Source organism: Petromyzon marinus, chromosome 6, assembly GCF_048934315.1.
Source record: "Petromyzon marinus isolate PM22_M1 ecotype Great Lakes invasive population chromosome 6, UKy_Petmar_22M1.pri1.0, whole genome shotgun sequence".
Classification (NCBI taxonomy): domain Eukaryota; kingdom Metazoa; phylum Chordata; class Hyperoartia; order Petromyzontiformes; family Petromyzontidae; genus Petromyzon; species Petromyzon marinus.
Window position 1 is genome coordinate 9,867,399 of NC_133672.1, and position 22,771 is coordinate 9,890,169.

Below are 22,771 nucleotides of genomic sequence, written 5' to 3' on the forward strand. Positions count from 1 at the left end.
CTCCCTCGCGGCATCCGGGCACTCGCGGTGACATCGCGGCGCTTGACGTCACGCGGCTCGTCGAGGCGGAGGTGGAGAGGAGGAGGAGGAGGCGGCTCGCGTCCTCGCCCGACATTAATGGCCATGAGCCCCTGAGCTTTCGCGGCGATCGCGGCAAACGCTAAACCCCCCCCCTCCCAACCCCCTCTCTCCCCGCGCCGACCAAACCACGACGCGCCCGTCGCATGTTGAGCGCACTCAAGTTCGTCGGCGACAAACTCGCGCGGCTCGGCTGGGCGTGCGGCTGCGTGTCCGAGCGTGAGGCGGCGCGTATCGCCGAAGCCTCGGCTCTTGCGCGGCTTTGCCAGGCGGCCGCAGCGCTCGCCATCTCGGGGCTCGTGGTCAGGTGAGGGCGTAGGATGAGCGAGATGCGACTAGGCCTCTTGACCCCCCCCCCCCTCCTTACCTTCCCACTCCCCTGTCCCCCATTTTACCCTCCCCTCACTTAGCCCCCCCCCACTTACACTAACACGACAATAGACGAGTCGCATCGACAGTTTTTCAATGTATACGTTCGATGTGGTTGAGGTCACATGTACCCCGCAGCCACTAGTGCCCACCGCTACATTCCCTCAGAATGGGACAGCACACACACACAACAAAAACGAATGTCAACGCTGTATTACGTCACCATCGGCCGTGATCAATTCGCTGCCGACTCCCGAGGGATCTTTTCCTGAGCCTCAACGCCGTCTCTCTCTCTCTCGTCCCCACAAACCTTTTTAAACGCCTGTCGCACAAGGCGACGGCGGCGTTGTTGTTCCTCTCGTCGCTCCGGTTGGATGTCCTTAAGGAGAAAGTTGGGGCGTGTGTGCGCGCGCCTTCATCTTGGGCTGTCACTCCGTCGTTAGTCTCGACCAACGGCCATTATCCCCTCTCTCGCCTTGACGTGTCCTCTTGGGCAAGCCCACACGAGCAGTCAATAATAACATGTATACAGGACTGTGTTATTTAACCTGCGCGTTTCTCTCTCGCTTATTTTTTTACACCCCCACCCCCCCCACCAAACGCATGTTATTTTTTAAAAATTTTGATTTCAGCGTCGTAAATTATCTTTGCGCGCATTCGTACGTGTTCTGCCTTGGGTAAATGGCTATATACGTACATGAAGGAAATTGGGGGCGGCCTTTGTGTTTTGTACGCGTGTTGTTTTGTGAGCGTACTATAAGCGCAATTATAAATTGTACGCCCCAAAACACCATCCCTTGAATGGTCTTTATCGAAGTACTTGCACTGTATAAGGAAAAAATGTGGTAAGCTTTTGTATAGCACCGCCAAAGCTGTATCTTGTTTTGTTTTACGTGGGTCTGGAGACCAGTTGCGCGAAACGTTAGTCAACGCTTACATTAGTATAAAGGCGGTGTAAATGATGGTGGTGGTATTTATAAATAGTACATTCATATCCACCATTTAGTTTTAGACAAATAATTGTGTGATACGGCGTTGTCAATGGTTTACAGGTACAAATCCGAAACCTATACACATCCCTTAATGCTGCCTTAAAATACAGGCTAGACTGTATACAGTACAGTAATAGGCGACGTTTTCGGGCATTGATCCTTAATAGAGAGATCATCAAATTGAAGGTACATTGCCTTATTTGTTTAGCCATAGAAATTATTGTGACATGTACTTGTATAATACAAGTACAAACACGCCTACACGTCCAGGTACGCATTGACACTTGTATAAAGACACCACAAACACGTGTGCATGCACACCATGCCGAAATCCGCATCGTGTACACTGACAGCAAAAAAATACGAAATCAACAGTCACCATGCTGTCTTTATGGGTAGCATTGGCGTTGTGTGATATCTGTTAAAATGCACCTCTGATTAAAACACAAATATAAAAGTGGCAAATGCTACGTCTGACGCGTACTGCGTTATGTGTGTATACCATTTACATTTGGACACCGCGGCTCTGGATTTGTATTAATAGTTTGGAGGATCTGGGGGAGGGGAATAAGGCGGGGCCTAGCCGGAGGGAATATACGTCGAGGGTACTTGATAAGGTAAACAATTTTATCCATCAGGATTCTGGCAAGCTGAGCAGTGACAATAATTATCAATGGCAAGCACTGATTGTGAACCAGTGGCTTCTGGGAAGTGCACGCCACTTAATGATTTTGAAAAGTCGCACGTCAGAGGTTTCGATTTATTTATGTCCAATAATGCCTTTTTGATTTTTTTTGGCGTAAACGAATGGCTATGATGGCTGGGGTGTTAAGGACCTTAGACCCCACTGGGAGTACTGAACACCTTGGCCCAAAAATGTCAACCCTTGCCTGCACCAATGTGATGTGAAACCCTCCCCCAAATGTGCCTTCATTGGGATGTTAAACGTTCGGAATAAGGATAAGAGCACCTTCCAACAACTAAGCGCGTTTATGGCAGGCAGGCACAAGGCTTGTTAAACAGATTCATTCGTACGCCTTTTGGCGTCCTCTGGTCTAACACCCGTTTTGAGACTAGGCTCAAGAAAACGGGCTCTGGTGTGGACCAATCCTTTTCAAAGACAATGCATATATTGTCAGAGTGTTTTTGTTTGCATTCTGACCACAAGTATTGTGGTTAATACAGACATGATTCCTCGTGAAAGGTTTCAGTTTGGTGTTTTAACATCTCAACACCTGTTTGTTGCCAGAAAAAAGGGGAAAACCTATTCTCAGATTCATTAGTGTAAACACCCAGGAAAGAAACGCCTGCATCGGGTTAGCTACGTTTGTTCAAAATGTCATAGGCCATAAATTTCGATTTAAAGCTTTCGTGACTGCAAGGATTCATCTTCTTTGGTTCTTTCGGTAAAGTCACGTAGAATGAGAATGAAATAATAAAATAAAACAATTAAATTCTCACCTGAAGAAGGCCACTTGTGTTGTGGCCGAAACGTCGCGAGAATTTAGATGTTTTATTTATTTTCATTCTACTTGACTTTACCGAAAGAACCAAAGAAGGTCATAGGCCATGTTTCGATACAGTATAGGATGTTGCGAGTTATGAATACAGTTAACCTCTTCATCACCTTCCACGCTCAAAAAGTAGTCTATATCAAGTCGCCTGCAGTAATGCACACAACAGAGCTATGTGCGTTGGCATGGTGGTTGGATTCTGGTGGGTGGCGGGATAGTTGGGTATATGTTAAACCAGAGAAAAGGTCGTAGGGCAGGAGTCAAAGAGTTGAGGCCGGGTGCTCATTTGTAACGTAATTAGCCGCTCGTGTGAAATGCTGTCATTTGCAGGAATAGATTAAATATAGTTCAATAACAACCTATCTCTACACGTGTAGCTTAATACCTTTTCAAATCATAACAATTGAGTATGTTATTAGTGAATTGTTCCACTTTAGCTAGAATTCCAAACGACTCGATGAAGGTTCTTGCCAGACCCTTGTTTGTCACAGCGGCTCGCGTGGAACAACAACTCATTTGTAAAGAAATAACCACCCGAGTCAACGCTCCTTTTGGCCATGTCCAGGCTTGTTTTAGGTTAAAGTGACAGGTATATAAAACCAAGTAACATGTTTGCCAAGCTGAGGTACTGATTTGGCTTGCACTGTAGCAGTTAAAACGGCTATTGACTTTTTCCATGGTGTGTAGTTTTAGAACCAACATAGGCCCCTTGAGAAATGTGCTTTGGGAGCATTATTGCAAAAGTTTGCAAATGGCTTCCTTAACTACAATACTATCAGAAACACCCAAGTATTTCACAGGACAAACGAGGCGCCAGACAATTTGCAGAACCCTCATTTTCTCGAGTACCCCAACCATCCAATTTCCACTATTGTGCTGTGTATGAATACTGAGAAGTGAAAATTATTAAGCATGGCTGCACCTTTATTGGGGGATAATTGCTTTCTGGACAGCGTTCTTCACAGCTAACTGCACTGATAATATAATAAATGCATCTATTAACTTTACAAACTATGTTAATAATGTATTTATTCCTTGCCTATAATTACACTGACTTGATGTATAGTTTGCCCCACTAAGCCAACTAACATACCCATGATGTATTGCAAATACCTTTTTTATATAAACCTAAAGTTAAAGTAATCGAATGAACATGTTAAATATGGATGGACTTTATATGGAAAAAATATAATCAGTTTTACATAATTGGTTGTATCTAAAAGGGGGACTGTCTTTTGTTTTATGATCTTTAACCCTGCTAAAATAATATATCCTAAGGTAGGGTTTACCAGTTCATGAAGTAATTATAGTTATTATTTAATAAAGTAACCAAATACACTCATAAAAAATCACAAGTACAGGATTTTTTGTGAGTGTAAAATTATATTATTAACTTGTCAATATGTACGATCCAATTATTCGTAAATAAATGTAAGTTACATACGAAAAACTGTCACGTTTGCAAATACATTTAAAATTCAAAATTGGTATTTAGCTATGAGTTGTGTGTTGTTACACTTGGCTGCTTGTAGTGCAGCACTGTAATGTTACATGGAGTGTGATTTAATAGGCTGCCAAGTTACTTTGCCTATGACGTGTAGATGTTATATAATTACCTAAACGCACTTTTTATGGAAAAAGTTAAACAATGCTGTAGTTCATATGGAATGAATGACATGATCTCTCTTTTATTTAACCGATGTCTTCATTTATAAATAACAACATAAATTGGCGTCTCATATTTTAAGCCTCGGATGTATTCAACACCACTTAAGCCTCTCACTATTTACATTGTAATTTAAAGTTAATTTTGAATGTCTTTAAACATGTAAAAAAGAGCCTAACACTAATTTAATTTCCATCTGCTTAATAGGTATTTCTGTCAAAAAGCTCATCTGCCAATGTTGTCAATATCTTTTTCAAGCATTGTACGTGCTAGGACATTCACAAGCTAACATGAGTTGGCACTTTTTAACTTTATATCTTCGTGAACAACAAGTGTTTGGCTCAGAATACATTATTGGAGACGCACGAATAGAGGCTAACATTGTGGATCTCCAGGTACACACTTCTGCTTGGGCCACCAGTTTGAAATAGTTTAACTGTTGAGCTCAGCATGTCCAACAGGGCCCATCTGACATTGACGGGATTTGATGACGAGTAAAACATATATTTGGCTCTGAGACTAGGGCCTGCTGGCCAGAAATTGCCGAAGAACATAAGCCTAGCCATGTAATTGAAGGCGTAAACCAGTCCACTGTCCTGCTGTGTGCGCACACATTGTTGGTATGTCAGATCCGCATGCTGCTTCCCAACTGCCATCCAAACCGTACGTTGTTGATTGTTTGATTCACGTATTCATTAATAATCTCACAGATCGGCATTGATATTGGATGTTCTGTTTAAAATTGAGTTGCACATTGGACTTACAACCACTTGTGCATTTGGATGTTATATAAAGATGATGGTCATGCATATCCTTTTCAGTGTTCCCTTTCAAGTGTTAAAACATATTTTGAAATTGACAGTGTAATTTTGGATATATGTTAAAATTATGATCAAACGTTTTGAAAGCATCTTTGTCATGCCTTTATGTCCATCTTATGTCAGTTTAAACCCTTTTTAAACATTGAAGTCCCACTCTTTGATAGCCTTTCAGTAATTGCTTTTTCGTATCTTCCATTTTACAATTTTATTTGAACATCCTCCTGTACCAACATTTGAACGACGAGTATTTTGAATCGATTTAAATAGATTAATTTCAAATTGATTATCAATTGATTAATTTATAAAAAAATACATTTGATTTTTCACTTACAATTTTACGAAAAAATATTCCACATCACTAAGTCAATGACCTGAATAATGCTTTAAAAGTTGTTTTGTACCGTTTGTACTATTGTTGTATTACATTGAATTGTTTTTCTAACGTTCTAACGGGAACACTTGTGTTACCATATTGTGAAGGTACAATACCAATTATTTTAAAAATAGTTTTTTCCATAACATTAACATTGTAAATCACCATGAGCAAAATTGAATTGCTTTACAATTGATATTGTTTGGGTCTTGTCAAGCTTGAGATATGATACATAGATTCTGATCGTTATCCAGTCACTGTGACCTTTGCATTTTAATTTGTGGCAAAGTCCAAAAGTAACAGCTTTGAGAACTGATATGGGTGTTTTGTGTTTATATATTCAATTTAATTACTTTTTGTTGTAGCAGTCATTTGCGTGCCAACACTCTATTCCTGTTGTCAGAATGCATGTTCCCAGGAAAAACACAATGTACCGTAGACTCAGTGATCCGCGTGTGGTTTATCCGATTTGTACCTGAGATTTTGACGCAAATTAATAACTCATGAATGTTCCCTTAAGCCCAAATTTTAATCTTAAAACATTTTTAAACCGTTGTTCTTTGAAATGTGTATTACAAGTCAGGTGTTTAAACCGAATAAATATGTGCTTTGGTTATTCCGAAATCCACGTGATCGTCCCTACAGTACAGTAGTTAATTATGTTTACAGCAGTGAGCGGAGTTTGATTTTGATTGACGTGGCTCGTCCACTTAGTGGGTGGAGTCTGGGAGCAGGAAAGTGTTATCACTGAGCACGCCTGCCGATCGGTCGGATTTTTCAAACCTATAAAAGTGTTTTTGTTTGGACTGTTGTAATCAAAAAGATCAATTGTTTTTTTTGCTTACCCATTTTATTGTTCATTAACCAGACGACGATTGAGGGGTCGACACTTTTCTTTATTTTCCCGCGCGCTCACGCCGCATGCGTCCCACCCTGCTCCATTCCTCTCCCAGAAGCGCCCCGATCGTGCTCTGCCTCTCCCGATGACGTCACCGCTCTCTCCCTTTCCTCGTGACGTCATCCTGATACTGCACCCTTAGATCGTGCGAGTATTTCTACCCTCGGATCACGTAAGTATCAGCACTAGACCTACATTAGTAGTTTTTGGCATCATAGATTTGCGGAAATTTATATGTATATATTTTTTTATTATCCGCGATTTTGAATTATCCGCGGCCGACCACCACATCATTAGTGCGGATAAGCGAGAGTCTACTATACTACATAATTCAAAATTTACTACTGTAATTAGCCAATAATGTCTGTGTGTCCCGTGTGTGACGTAACTCCACGTCGGCCAGTCCCCCTCATTAATAACCATGAACAGGTTACGTCCTCCACATGGACCCCCCCTCATTAATAATCATGAGCGGGTGACGTCACTCCGCATGGAGAATCCCCCAATAATCATGAGCAGGTGACGTCACTCCACATCGAACAGCCCCCTCATTAATAATCATGAACAGCTGGCGTCCTCCAAATGGACACCCCCCCCCTCCATTAATAATAGCGTATGACGTCACTCCACGGGGGGGGGGGCGCCTCCCCCCTCCTCAGTGTCAACTTATAAACCTCACGACAAAGGCAGAACACTCACGTCACACGATCTCCATAAACGCTATTGAGACATCAAAGTAAAAAGGACGTCATGATGAACAAGGGATTATAACCTTTAAATGAAATAGGTCTGTGTCACCGCGCCCTTACAAATTGCACACAAATGGATGCAATAAATATCACATCGTGGTCTGCTTTTCGCTTGCAAGTTTCAGATTTACTGCAATACACCCGTCCTTGTACAGGCAAATTATACTACATATAGCTACTTGCACTCTCATTGGTTCATGATCATTTGTTGTGTTGCTTTAGCTCAGCGGTGGCCAACTGGCATCTCCTGAGCCACATGCAGCTCTTTAATCCACCACGTGCGGCTCTATCGAAGGGGTATAACGTAGCAACATACTACCACAGTAGCAAAGAATGATCTTAAGCTAATTAAAACAGAGCATTAACAATAGCGCTTTACATATGAATGTAATGGTGGAGATGAGGCGAATAAAATAGATGAGGGAGCAATGGGTTAAACTGTGCTTTGTGAATTGGGTGAAAGAAAAATTGATGACAGTAAATGATGATGAATGGATTGAATGAATGCGTGATAGCTATATAATGTGAATATGAAGAGGGAACAGTGGTTGTGAGGCGGATAATAAGGGGCCGTGGGGTGGGCTATGGAAAATAAGTGAGTTTTGAGTGAGGAGTGGAAACTAGTGAGCGAATATTACTTCAATGTGGAGGGGAAGTTCCAGTGAAGTCGGGCGAGCAGATGAGAGCGAAAGCGCGATTGAGCACAAGGAGGAGGAACAGAGAGAGACAGCAAAGATTGAGACCATAGAGGGCGAGAAGGCACGTAGAAATATACAAGAGTGGCAAGATATGGTGGGGCTAGGCCATGGAGGAATTTGTATACCATTGTGAGGAATTTGAACAGGCAATGGTGGTACACAGTGAGCCAATGCAGTTGCGTGAGGAAGGTCGACGAATGGGAATTGTAGGGAAGGTTGAATATATGAGCAGAGCTGTTTTGGATTTGTTGAGGGGAAAAAGAGTAAATGGGGAGACCAAGCATAAGAGAGTTGCAGTAATCCAGATGCATATGGATAAGGGAATCGATGAGGAGTTTTGCAGCAGAGGTAGAAATAAGCGGTCAGATTTTGAGAATGTTGAACAAATGAAACCGGCAAATAGGGGTAGTGGCGGAATGTGATCAGTAAAGGAGAGGGAAGAGTTAAAGATAACACCAAGGTTGTGAGCTAAGGAAGTAAGGGAAATAGAAAAAGGAGCGAAATAAATGGTGGGACAGGTAGGAGGGGAATGGGAGGCATGGATAGTTTTGGATGACATACAAGATTGGATAAAAACCAGACGGGATGAGATAAAGGAGGTGAGGTCAGGGGAAACAAAAGGAAAGGAGAAGACATTTTAGATGTCATATGTGAAGAAATGCTGGGGAAAGTTCAGCAAAGAAAGGAGAGATGCAAAGTGGTAATATATAAAGAGATAAAAGTAGGGGACCGAGAACACCCTTGGGGAACGCCAACATTTGAAGGGGCCTGGGTGAGAAGTGGTGTGATTAAATGATATCCCAGAGGTGCGCACAGAGATAGCACTGGACCCAGGAAAGTGGTGTGCTGGAGGATACCAAGATAAGAGAGAGTAGTTAAAAGAGTAGGATGGTCAACCGTGTCAAAAGCTGAGGATAGAACGAGGAGTATAAGAATAGAAGAGAGACCAGCATGAGTTGAGTTAGCCAAGTGATTTGAACCGAAAGAAGAGCTGTTTCGGTTGATTGATACGGTCGAAAACCACATTGGAATTGGGGATAGAGAGGGTTAGAAGATGCGTAGTGGGTACGATGTCAGTGTACCAGGCGTTCTTTCAGAGTTTGGAGAAATAGGGGAGAAAGAAAATGGAACGGTCATTAGCAGGAGAAGAGGTATCAAGAGAAGCTTTTTTGAGAAGCGGGGCAATAATGGTTGATTTAGCGATAGCTTGAAATACACCAGAGCAGAGCGAGAAATTGAATAGGGATACTAGGTAGGGGAGAATTCAAGGAAGGAGTCGGGGTAGAAGGGAAGGCAGGGATGGGATCAAGGGGAGAGGAAGTTTGATGGGCCTTGGAGATGTTAGAAGAGTTCTGTAATAAATGGTGCAGGGATAATAGTGAAAACGGAGTCATTTGACATGGGGGGGGGGGCAGAGGCTGCTGTGGGGTGAGCTAGGGGAGGAAGCTCGAAGGGTAAATCAAATAGGGTCAATCTTGGTGGAGAAGTAATAGGTGAAGTCAAAAACTGAAGGGGCATGGGAAAGGGAAGATTGGGGTAGGGTAGGTGGGTGGAAGAGGTTGAGAGTCGGTAAGAGTTCGTGGGGGGTGGTGAGCAAGGGAAGAGATGAAGCCAAGAAATAGTCTTGTATGGCAAATTCTAGGGCGTGTTGGAATTGTACATATATTGAGAACTGTCAACATATATACAATGGGTACTTTTTGGCCCTTAGTCTGTTACAGACAATAGTTTTTTTGGGGGTTAGATCGCGTAAATATATAAATGTGTTAAAACCCGCCACCACCCGACACAGCCACCTAGTAAGTGTTGTCACGTAAACAGAACGTGGCCAATTCGTCACTAGTACAGCACACCGGTGTGTTGGAGAGCCAAGCCACAACATTTACAATCCGAGTACGACGTTTCGCCAGTAATTACAACTAGCTTCATCAGGCGACAGCCAGATTTGTGGAGAAGTCTTAACGGTTTCGTTCCTTATATGATCTTTATGGCAGTACCCCGGGGTACCAAATAATACAAAACGGCCGAGGCAATTAAATATTTTGTTTCTGGGACACTATTTTTTCCAGGGGTGTACCTAACTGGGGTACCAATTGCTACTCCGCGATGTCGAAACGCAGCGAGGACGATTGTGCTGAAACCCTGAACGCTCGTATGCACCGTAGTGCATCGTGTACAGCTCGTCGAGATGAGTCGATTGCCGCATCGCCGACCGTCAACAGACTAAAAATTACTGCATCATGGACATTATGTGAGAGCCGGGATACTATGGTACCCCGGAGTACCACCATAAGGTTAATATAGAGGCATAGATGTGGTGACCACCCTTCTGCGCTCTTGTGCAAAGTGGGGGGGGGGGGGATTACGGAGTCAACGTACATTATGCATATATATTTACGCGATCTCACCCAAAAAACCTCTTATGGATGATATTGGTCGCGAAAGCCTACGTGTTAGTCTGTTACAGGTTGGTCACCCCTGCTTTAGCTTCTTGGTGTCAAATTTAGGTACATAATATTTTAGCTTTTGTCGGAAGCCTCTTCTGTTAGAGGAATGCATACCCAATGAATCATTAATTGAACGAAATTGCTCTGATGCTACACTCGCCCCCCTGGCTTAACAGTATTCTGCCAGTAATGGAATGTTCAAATATTTTTTTGCCTGTCAAATTTCATATAGATTATTATGACTTACGCTGTAAGTCGAAAACATAATAGTTTTTCAGTTCTTTGGTAACTGATAAAAGGTGCGTTTGCTCAATTGTAGCTTCAAAGCCAAAACATTTTTGATGTTGTAGTTAAAGCTATGGTGGTATGGTTATTTAGAGCTGCATGAAGCAATGTGCAGCTGTCACAGGAAGCCATGTCTCAGGCAGCAGGGATTTCAAGCGAGGTTGAGGCTTTTAAGCCAGTCCTTTAAACTCCAAAAATAAGTGTTCTTACAGTGATAGTCTTGGAAATATCTCACGATTGACATCGGCCATTGTACGCTATTACAATGCATTTTAAAAATGCCAAAATGTACGAAATGTACCCTTCATATACAATATGTAGCAATACCATGATTTATTTTTCCCCCTTTTATGTTTTGCAAATACATTGTCACATTAACACTGCTACCTGATTTGTGTTGCCTAGACCCACACTTACGTCGCTCATAGCATCGTCCGTCCTTTCTCGTATCTGTCGCCTCATCCTGCGCCTCCACCTACCCTGTACAAGAACTAATTTGGGTCACATGTAAAGAAATGTACTGTAGAGTACAATATAGTATTCATGTATGGTATTTTGGTGATTGTTTAAAATAGTGTATTGTATCTTATTGTACCTTGTATAATTTGTATTAAAGTTTACTGTTGTACATTAGTGTTGAGTAAAGTGTTTGTTGCAATTTACGGTAACGTGGGCACGTCTAGAATGGAAGATGCGCGCATTCGCACAGCACCACTCTGTACCCTCCGTTGTCTTTGTTTAGCTCTCGTCGAAAAATTGCTTTGCGTGGTTTTGATATTCATCGCACTTTTCCGGAACGCATTCCCGATGTAAACCGGGGTATTACTTTATTGGAAAATGAAGAATAAGCATGTTTTTAAAGTATTGACAAAAAATATATAAGTATCACCTTCACAGCTTGTGATTTGTTTTGCAACATTCATAATTCTCTTAGAAAGTATTTTATAATGCAATTTTCATTGAAGAGGTACACCCTGTAACTTAGGTTTATAAACCCATTTCAGTTAAACCTCGCTCAATGTATCAATTATCAAAAGAGATTAAGTTTGACAGTAAATTGTCATTCCATTCATCCTATATTTTATAGTTTTAATTTAACACTTAGGTACTTAACATTATTTCTGGATTTTAATATAAAAATCGATTGCTATGCAAAATGATAGATGCTAGAATACTGAAACCATTGTTTTGTTTTCTGGGATGATGCAGAGGCTAATATTTATTTGCACTGTTATTTTTGTTCTTTTCTGTGTTTTTAGTTCAGTATTTTCAAGGATGGGGGCATTTTTGGACAAGCCAAAGACGGAGAAACACACAACGCACGGCGGTGGCAATGGCTTGCGCTACGCACTCAGCAGCATGCAGGGCTGGCGTGTGGAGATGGAGGACGCCCACACAGCTGTCGTGGGCATTCCTCGGGGACTAAAAACATGGTCGTTTTTTGCTGTCTACGATGGTCACGCAGGCTCACGAGTGGCCACATTCTGTTCTGAACACCTCCTGGAGCACATCATTACCAATGAGCACTTTGAATGCAAAGCAGGCACAGAGCCGTCTTCAGAGGCTGTGGAGAAGGGAATTCAGGCAGGGTTTTTACAAATTGATGAGCACATGCGCACCATCTCGGACATTAAAAATGGACTGGACCGTAGTGGCTCCACAGCAGTGGCGGTGATGCTGTCTCCCAAGCACTTGTACTTCATTAACTGCGGAGACTCGCGGGCTGTGCTCTATCGCAATGGCAGTGTCCACTTCTGCACAGAGGATCACAAGCCGTGCAACCCGGCTGAGAAGGAGCGCATCCAGAATGCGGGCGGCAGCGTCATGATTCAGCGCGTCAATGGCTCACTGGCCGTGTCGCGAGCTCTCGGAGACTTCGACTACAAGTGCGTGGATGGGAAGGGCCCCACGGAGCAACTGGTGTCACCAGAGCCCGAGGTGCGGGCCATCGAGCGCAGCGATGGAGATGAATTTGTTGTGCTGGCTTGTGATGGCATCTGGGATGTCATGTCCAATGAAGAGCTGGGTCAGTTTGTGCACTCCCGCCTGTTGCTTACTGATGACCTCGAGAAGATATGCAACCAAGTTTTGGACACTTGCCTCTACAAGGTATGTTTAGGTGTTGTTGATTTCACCTGATAGCAAATGGCGTAGTAGTATTTGGGATATAAATAGACACACGCTTTGGATTGATGTGTGTATTCCTGTTGGCCGGTTAGAGCCTATGCAAAAGCCATCTCACACTTTCTCAATCGGGATAATTAAACTGTAGGTTTGAGTTTGCTGCTTGTGCATGTGTTTATAATTGAGTAACTCCCATTGTGTTTCTCTGCCTATTTTGAAGGAGCTGGTGTCGTAGACCCTCAGTGCAGTTGTTGGTTTGCCCATTGCAGGTGAAACACGAGGAGTTCACTTAATTTAAAATTACAATTAGCATTCTCTGCAACCGGCTGTCACAAATTTGACTTTGCCGTTTGAAAGACCCAACGGTACACATAATTAAACGCGTACCCTCTAAAAGTTTAAAAATTAAGGGTGACAATACCTTTGGAGTGTTTGTTTATAGATACCGCATAGGCCAACTGTCTTGTAACACTTATTAAATATGCAAAAGGATCATCGTGTACATTGGCCTTGAACCATTTGCTATACAGTACCTAAACACACGGGTGTGTTCTGTAATTACAGTTTTCTTTACTGTTGAGCTTGCCTTTCCCCTGAACTTTAGGTTTTACTTAATTTTGCTCATTATACATATTTAAATTGATGGCCTCTTAGCCCTGACTTGAGATTCAAGAGCCCAACTACATTATGGCCCTGGTTCATTTGACACAATGCTTTTTATTTGTTTGCTTGCATTCCTGCCAAATGTGTATGTGTATATGCTCTGATCATACCATATAATTAAAAGTAAATTATAGTAGACATTGATTTATATGGTGTTCATGATGCATTATGCTCTTTTTGACTTATGTGTATTTGTAAAAGAATGTAAAAAGTTGTGCAGTGTTATAACTGGTAAGGAATTTTATGCCAGCTGCTCCAGGGACACCTGTGGAAATTAAATGATGTCCCACAGTTTTTATGATGATTTATCATCGATAAAGTGATAATAGCTTTTAATGATCTAAGTACTAAATGTATATACACAACATGATTGTTTTTAACATCTTATAATATACAATTTTTATCAAATGGCTGAAAGTATTTCACCAGTGTAAGGAAGTATGGTCAAATTATCCCCATGGATATGTGACATGGTGTGGGGTAGGGTCCTTATCACATAGTGGCTTGACAATATAACGTATTTAATTAGTTAATTATATATTTTATTGATTTAGAATTACGTAACTGAACCAGTGATGTGACATAGTGAATAAAAAAATGTTGAGCTACAGTGCTAGGGTTCACTCTAATTCTTCCCAGATAAAAATGTGGCTTTTCCAGTGGTGTCCTGTTTCCTCTGTCCTTAAGACAATTTTTGTTGCCCCCGAGTGAAATGTCGAGGACTGCAATGCTTAACCTGCTGATTTGTTTCGACCACAGGGCAGCAGGGATAACATGAGCATCGTGCTGGTGTGCTTCCCCAATGCTCCCAAAGTGACTGTGGAGGCTGTGGCCCGGGAGGAGGAGCTTGACAAATTCTTGGAAACCAAGGTCGAAGGTGAACAAAGCTTGTCAAGAAAAAAACAAGATGTGAAATTATTGTTTAAATTCACTCAGTTCTGAATTTGTAAATTAACTCGTCAAACTTTCAGCTAGTTAAGGATTGAATGGATATACATGCTTTGTTTTAATTGTTACTGATAATGCATGCGATCATTGGTTAAACTATTCACTGTAATGCGGCTGCACAAAGAAAATAATTGACATGGTTCAGTTTCTGTGGGATATGTGGACACAACGAGATGCGTCCTGTTGCTGGTGTGATTGTGCAGAGGTTCTGGAGAAGCACACTGGCGAGGTGGCCCCTGACCTGGCCTCTGTGATTAGAGCCGTCTCCGTAGAAAACATCCCCAACCTTCCACCAGGAGGGGGCCTGGCCAGCAAGTAAGCTTAATGGTGTTCCAAACACATGGTGCTTCCATTATTAATCACGACAACATTTGTAACAATCCTTAGTCACACTAAAGCTTATGAATGCATTTTATTGTATACCTACGTGACTTTAACGAAATAATCAACGAGTATAATGCATTTGAATTAATATATTTTTTAAGTATTTAACTTATTAGTTAACAATTCACCTGAACAATATTTACATTGACAGTTTCAAATGTTTTAACATTTTTAATAAAATACAATGTATCAGAGGGTGGAAGTTTTAATTTCACAAAGCAGGAGCTAATAAATAGTAGTTACAGCTGTTTAGTATTTTGCAGTTGTGAGTGTCTATGGGAACTGTAAAAAAACTTGGCTGAATGAAAATTGGAAGCTTTGCTGACTGTTATGGCCCTTGAGCCTTCATTGATCAGAGGTTTTGATTAAGGTAAATGTTTTCGCAATTAACTTAAAAAGTGCTTACTCTGTCAACCAGACGCGTGTTGATCGAGGCAGTATACAACCGACTGAACCCTCACAGGGAGGACGATGATGGGGTGAGTACACGTGGCAAGTATAGCTTTTGCCAAATGTAGCATACTTCTGTTGCAGTTTAAACTAAAAACCAAAGTTACCCAAGCTCCTATTTTGTTTTGTTTGTGTGCTTGCTTCCTTCCTGAAGTTACATTTTTTATAGAAACTTGTGCTTAATGAGGAGAACTTCAAAAATATTTTGGCTGCTTTAAGCCCCCGAAAGACTGTTGCAAGTTGGGGCTAGAGATGCTTATATTTTAGCAAAATCTGATTTACTGCTGTTATGTGCAAATATGTTACAAAGCATTTTTAGAAACGACATTTGCAGCAGGATAAAAGTGTTGGTTTGAAAATATTTATGCGAGTGCAGTATTTAACAAATCCTGACTACTGCAGTACAATTTTTTTTTTACCTTGCACATATCACTGTTAACTATCAGGTTGAATACCTTACCCAGGTCTTGCAAAATAATTAGTTGTCTCTCAGATAATGTTCTTGATTAATAATGCTGACTGCATCTGATGCATTTTTTTTTAATGAAATGATAATGCTGACTTTATGCAGTAAATACACTTACATATGTAAAATGTATTGTTATTTTGTGCTAACATTAAGGTACTAGGCAAAGGACTGTTGGTCATGTTTTCTAAATACTTGTTAAGGTTTTATATCCTTTGGGTATATTTTATAGTAATGGGTACATGTACAATTGCTACCAAATCCATTGTTTAAACTGAAATCTTTTGTTAAAATGTTCTCTGGAAAGGAACAGTTTTGGTTCAGACTGGTGCATTCCTGGGGTGCACTGTTTTTAAAAGCTAACATCAGTGGGGGAGTGGGCCATCGCTGACATTGGGGTTTTAAATCCAGTCGCAAGCGAGTGGTGCCGAGAGTGAGGCCAACAACGGGAAATCGCGACGCCGCAAGTTGGTGGAAACACTGCGTACGCTGAGGTCCAACCATCGGGGAAACTATCGGCGGCTGCTGGAGGCCTCCCTCGCCAGCTACAGGGGAGAAAAGCAGCAGGGTGGTGACCCAGGACCCTCGCCCACAGTGCACTACACCTGAGCTGGACGATGATTTGACTTGAGCAGTTTTCAGGTGGGGGGGGGGGCTTTATTAATGGCTGCGTGTCTACTAATGACTTCCCATCTCATAATATGCCATTAGTTTGCTGCATTGCAAGAAATGCAGTGATATTTCCAGATATTTGAAAAAATTATAGAATGTGTAGCAAAAAGAAGTCTTGTAAAATTACATTGAATGTGGATACTTGTTTTTTCAAGCCTCCACTACAACAGCAGTACTGGAAAAAAAGTTACTTCAGAATAGCAGGCTTTTTTGCTCGTTTTTCATAAAGTGTTATAGAATGTCTCGACAAAATTAACCATTTCCTATTTAGTTATTTTATCAAGATCAGTTTAATATGTGGCATCACTTGCCTGAAAATGATCACAATCAGAACATTCTTAATGCAAAAAAATGCACAAATGGTCATATTGAAATTAACCTTCATTCAAATATATTAAATTACTCAAATGCATTGTTTTGGCCTTTGATACTGTACGGAGCTTAGTACAATGCTTGTATGGCCACAACTCCTTATTTGGCGTCTGTGGAATGCAACATTTTTAATATTGTAAAGGAAGCTGCATCTACTTAAGCCAAATCTCTAAAAGCACCGTTAATTGTGGATGTTTTTCACAAGTCAAATACACCCTATCACAGTTTCCCAAATCAATTTCCACAGGTTTCAAAACAGGATTCTCTTTGCAGCCATTTCTTTCAAAGACATACATTTTGCTATTTACATGTGTGCACAGTACAAATGAAAATAGTTTTTCATTGGTGTAGCAAAAGGCTGAATATTATTTTTCCGTACGTACTGTATATGTAACTTAAAACATTCAACATGGATTTTACCAAGTAATTTGGTATCATTGCACCATGAAAATAATTTTCATGTCTAGTCTTACACAATTTTGTTAAATTAACAGTCCTATGGAATTTAAGTGTAATGAATATTGCATTATGTATTATTATGGTGTTATCTTGTTCATATGCGATTGTATTTCATTTTTTCTGGAAGTAGTGAAGTTAAGGTAGAACACATGCTTTCTTATTGTTGCACTCATGACACAAAGTGCTTGCCACAAATGAGCCACAACACCTTGCTGATCTCATCAAGGAGCATAAACCATCACGCAAATTCCGGTCATCCTCGCAGCGCCTGTTGGCTATACATCGGACAAAGATGGTCACTGCATCATATGCTTTCAAATGCGCTTCTGTGGCCATCTGGAATGCTCTTCCTTCCGATATTCAGAAGCCACTGGAGCTATGCAATTTTAATAATCTTGGATTAATAACCAATTTCTTTAGAACTGCTTTTTTTGTTTAGTTTCTCCTTCCCCCGCACCTCCGATTAGCATGGTTGGCTATATCCGGAGTGAAAGAAGTTCAACATAGAAACATGTTTTATGTGACGGCTTAGAAAGAGACGTTTCAGTAATTTCTTACACTGCCTGCTTATGCACAAAGGAATACTTAAGCCCTATATACTCTACATCTCTATTACACTTACATGTTATCGCCAATGTATGATGCCATGCAGAAGACTGAAAGACCCAATGTGCGAACTGCATTGGCGATCTTATGAAGCCTATATAGAATCGTGATTAATGAAATTTGGCATTGAAACTAAAATTCTGCCTTTTTCGCAACACATTGAACTATTAAAGAGTATTGAAACCCAGATAGCAGTGTGTAGGGCTTCAGTGTTCTTTGGAAAATGGGTGTTTACAAACATGAGCATTTCTACAACTGTGGTTGATATAGCTGTTAATTCAAACCTGTTAAAGGATATGCTGCAAATTTCTGTATTTTAAAGTATTATATTTGAGAGAACAATTTTGGAGAGCTATATAAAATCGGTGCAATGTTAAACCAGATTAAAGTTACTGCAGTATGTAGGCAGAATAGATAAACTTTACTTAAGATTCTGCTGTTTGAATTTTTGTAGACACATGGACTGTTTGTGCTTGTCTACCGATGGTTGAACTACATGCCAGCATTTCTACCGAGTTCACTGTTGCAAGCAATTGTTATTGAAATAACTCATGGCATCAATCCAAGAGGCTAGAGGAATTCATCAATGAATATTTGTTGGAAATGGCCTTAATTGACCTTACAGAATTATTACATTTTGGTATGTCTTTGTTTAAGTGTGTGACAGTTCTTGCGGTAACGGCATGTTATAGGTCGTTCTTTAATGGTGTGATTTCTTGTATTTGATGTAATTTGTGAATTTATTTTCGACTTGTACCTAGCTACACTTGGGCTTTGTCTGCTAATAAAGGTCACGCAGTTTGTTCATTTGCAATGGATGTGGCAAAGGTTTATCAGGGTGTATGTAGTGCTGTATGCAGTGTTGTCCTTTTCATTGTCAACACAGCACAACTATGTGCAAACAGTTGTTCACTTTTAGTAATTCTATTTACCAAATACATTATTACAGTATACATTTACCATTACTTGGTATACATATGGAGTTTAAGCCTGAATATAAGCACGGCCAGGTGTTTATATTTGAGGTGTGCTTGTGTCTGCAGTTGTCTTTTGTCTTCCCACCAGTGTAATGTAAGGATGTTACTTATATAAGGTGCGCTTATATCCAGCTTAAACTGCATTTAGACTCATCTGCCTACAATGCTATTGTTTACATTAAAAGTATTTCCATATATTTTAAGTGCTGTGTTTGGTAGGAGAAGGCTGTGGTTGCAATTATTTGGCCACTGTATGGCTGATTCTTAACTTCTTTATGGAATGATGGAACTTCACAAGGGCATGTTGGTGATCTTTAAAGAAATGGGTGTACTTGAATATATTTTTTAAGCCACGTTTGAATAATGCAAATACATTGCAACCAAATGGTTTCGTGATAACTTGAAATTACCTTGTTTCAAGAATTTTTGATGTTGACTGTTCTTACAGTTACATATAAATTACAACTTGTGCACCAATAGTAAAACAAAATTCGAACGAGCACAAGTGAGTAGTGTATGGCATTTTTGCATGTATGTTGATATTCTGAACACTAAATTGCAGTTGTCTTGTTTTTCAGGGATCCCTTGACACCTGGTAATCGACTGGTGCCTACACAATAATCTATACATGTACATGAATGCAGAAGTGTGAAGCCCATCAAGAAGGAGCTCGGCTGGGGGTTTCGCCCACGATTTCTGGTAGATCTGTGGCTGAACGTGGAACTGTATAAAACCGGTGTCAGTCAACAAGTGCCACACAGTGTGATCTTTACTATACATCAAAACAATATTCGCTAGGTAATATTACAGCTGTAATGATTTCGTTTTCTTTCCCGTTCAAAATCAAAATCATAATTTAAATTCACGTATTTAAACGTACAGACTTGTTTTATGACTTGTACAACAACGGTTTCCATTCCTGATTGCAGTGATGCTGAATGCTTGATGCTGCAGAGAAATATGTTTTGTCTAGCACCTTGTGTTTGCAAATTTTATTGGCGTTTTTTGCAACTAAATTCATTGGTCATGCACCAACACTTTTTTTGATTAAGACCCCACCAAAAAAGTAAATGTAGCTGGTGCTATATAGTCAATAGTGTGCGGGCTTTAAAGTCACACTGTGCCCTGACATGTCATATTTGCAGCATGAACTTTTGTAGCTAATGTGGCCCATTGCTTTCATTGCTTGTTCTCTTCCATATATGTAAAAAAACATCATGTTATTGACACTTTTGATTAGTTAGGTATAGGTATGTAAGCAACGGTATTTTGTACGTTTTGTGTGTTATATAAAATGATACACACTTTCCAATGTGTGCACGTGTGCTGACATCCAAAATACAGCAATATGTACATGCCAGCTCCAAGCTGATACCTTCTCTTGGCATTTTGTGCTGTGGAACTGTCACATTAACGTATCTTGCAGATTGTATTGATTATCTGTACATAATAAATAACTTTCCTTTAGGATATTGATAAACATAAGATTGCTTTATGTATTGACAACTGTGGAGGTATGTTAATGGCTAGCGATAGGATTTTTTGTTTGTTTTCAATCTGCAGAGGGGTATGCATGACGGTATATATGATGGTACTTGGTGAAAGTATAATCGGGGATGTTTTAAGGAACAAGGCGAGTACAGCAACTGCTTTGAATGCTAAAGACTCGTACCGCAGCACATGTTGCATGTCGAGATTAAAGGGGGATGGAATTGCAGGTGGACTACGTTATTAAATGCTGTGTATATTTTGCTAGTAGTGTGCAGAACTGGGCAGGACAAGGAAGACTGTACAGTGTATAGCTGTGAGAATCTATTACACACGAAGTCATCAATGGCAGGTGGTTGTTTCATTTAGTTCAAATGGACTGAATGTATTCAATAAAGAAAATACTTCACAATGACTCCCACATTGTTACCCGAATCCATAACCCCCACCACTCCCTCAAAGTCACCTGGCATCCAAGAGTATTGTACACTTCAGAATACGTATTTGAACAAATAGTACATCTAGAAAAGGTTTATAGGGGTATAGTAATGTGTTTATAAAGTACCTTAAGCATGTCTGTTGTTAAAAGATAACTTTTTAAGTTAACATGGTAATTAAATGTTTAAAAGCAAATGGTCCATACATTTTATTCCAATTGGCTAAGTTTGAAATGTACTTTTGAAAATGAGCATAAATAGTTGCACTTTGAGGTAATGTTACCATACTTATAAGATGTAAACAAACATGTTAAAAAAATTAAGTGCAAGGCTTTGTTTTTAATGGTTTAACTAAATGCTATTGTTTCGTGAAAGGTATCAAAATAAAATACACAGCAGCAATTTTTGCAAAACGGTGTAGTGAATATATTTCCACGTGTTGTGGACTATATTAATGCATTGACATTTTGCATCCACTCATTTAGCTCTTGTAACAATCCCATGGTTTTTAAAGGTGGCGTTCACGTTTTATGAATTAACTTGTACGCCTTTCTCGACACAATTGCAGCCAGCATTGCTGCACTGAGCCAGATGGCCAACCAGCGGTCCTATCTCATCACCTGAAGATAAAGGGGCATTAGCTGTGTCAAGCCCGTTAATGCAGTATTACACGTTCTTTTTGGTGTGATTTAATAGATGCCTCAATAAATTCACATGTAATTGGTTACGCTCGATTGTCCAACCACATTACTCTGGTTAGATAATTTCTGTCATTCGCAGTCGGTCACGTAAGTGCTGAACATAGACATGTAGTCTTGCACCTTTGGATCACATTAAAATTGCTTGTAACGTCTTATTAGATTGAGTTCGCATAAATGACCTGAGTCTCAGTTGTGTACACAAGTCTGCGTGCTGAAAATCTGTACACGATTGAGATTTGTTTGGCATATGCAACTTGACCCTTGATTTGATAAATGCATTAAGCATTCGGAAGGCTTTGCTCCCACGGATTTTGTCGAGAAAAGATTGTCTCATGGAAGATATGCAGTCGAAAGTTAAACACGTTTCCATATACCACACGTTCGCATTTGAATACATTCTCTGTAGTTTTCATAAATTATATACTCAACAATGTAATGCAGTATTCTCTGATATGCCGTAGAGGTGTTATGAACCCATGATTATTAAAATGTTACTGCTGCGCGTCAGCCTGCTGGTTTGTAGCATGTTTGACTTGCCTATCAAGTCCATGGTTCAAGGCTCCACCTTGGCCCTGATAACATGTGGAGATAACATATGATATGCTCTGCGTGCTGTGGGGGGGGTAGCGCCTTTTTTTGGTACATCAAGGATGACTTGGCCATTGTGGATGTCATAAAATATGCTTATGGAACTGGCACAAATGTCCAAAGTACATAAAGCATGGGGTTTTAAAATGTCGGCATAGTTGGTAACATACACAAATACGGTTTCAAAGAAAGCTCTATTAACCTCAACTCAATCCTGCAGCGCACCACAATGTTAACCGTACGTTAAATGTACCTGCAATAATTACGCCTTCGATTAACACGATTTGCTATGTACGGTGCAAAAGAAGTTCAACTTAGGTACATGAGAGCTACTACTGTACGCAAATGTGCCGACTAGATTCTGTTATACTGTACTTGTGGAATTTCATATTTGACGATCGAACATGACAAATCATGTTCATACAAGGAAACGCAACTGAATCTGCTTGACACGCTCGGCCAACGAGTGCCACCTTGGTAACCGTGCTTTGGCTGTTCTACCCCCTCCTGCTTCTGGCTATAAATGAGCCTGACGTGGCGAAACAA

The 22,771-nt window shown here is 40.6% G+C and overlaps 1 protein-coding gene across 4 annotated transcripts; it reads left to right on the forward strand.

Annotated features, from left to right (window-relative positions):
• Window positions 1–28: 28 nt before the first annotated feature.
• LOC116939535 (protein phosphatase 1B-like) lies at window positions 29–22,144 on the forward strand. 4 transcript variants are annotated; one of them, XM_032948050.2, is made up of 7 exons: window positions 245–385; window positions 6,767–6,883; window positions 12,150–12,999; window positions 14,437–14,554; window positions 14,829–14,940; window positions 15,428–15,488; window positions 16,337–18,848. In XM_032948050.2, the coding sequence occupies exons 3-7, from the start codon at window positions 12,166–12,168 to the stop codon at window positions 16,532–16,534; spliced, it is 1,323 nt and encodes a 440-aa protein (XP_032803941.1). In that variant the 5' UTR covers window positions 245–385; window positions 6,767–6,883; window positions 12,150–12,165; the 3' UTR covers window positions 16,535–18,848. The 4 variants fall into 4 exon arrangements, with proteins under 4 accessions (XP_032803939.1, XP_032803940.1, XP_032803941.1 ...); XM_032948051.2 differs by having other exon boundaries at window positions 250–385; window positions 6,770–6,883; XM_032948048.2 differs by lacking the exon at window positions 6,767–6,883 and having other exon boundaries at window positions 29–385.
• The last annotated feature ends 627 nt before the right edge of the window (window positions 22,145–22,771 follow it).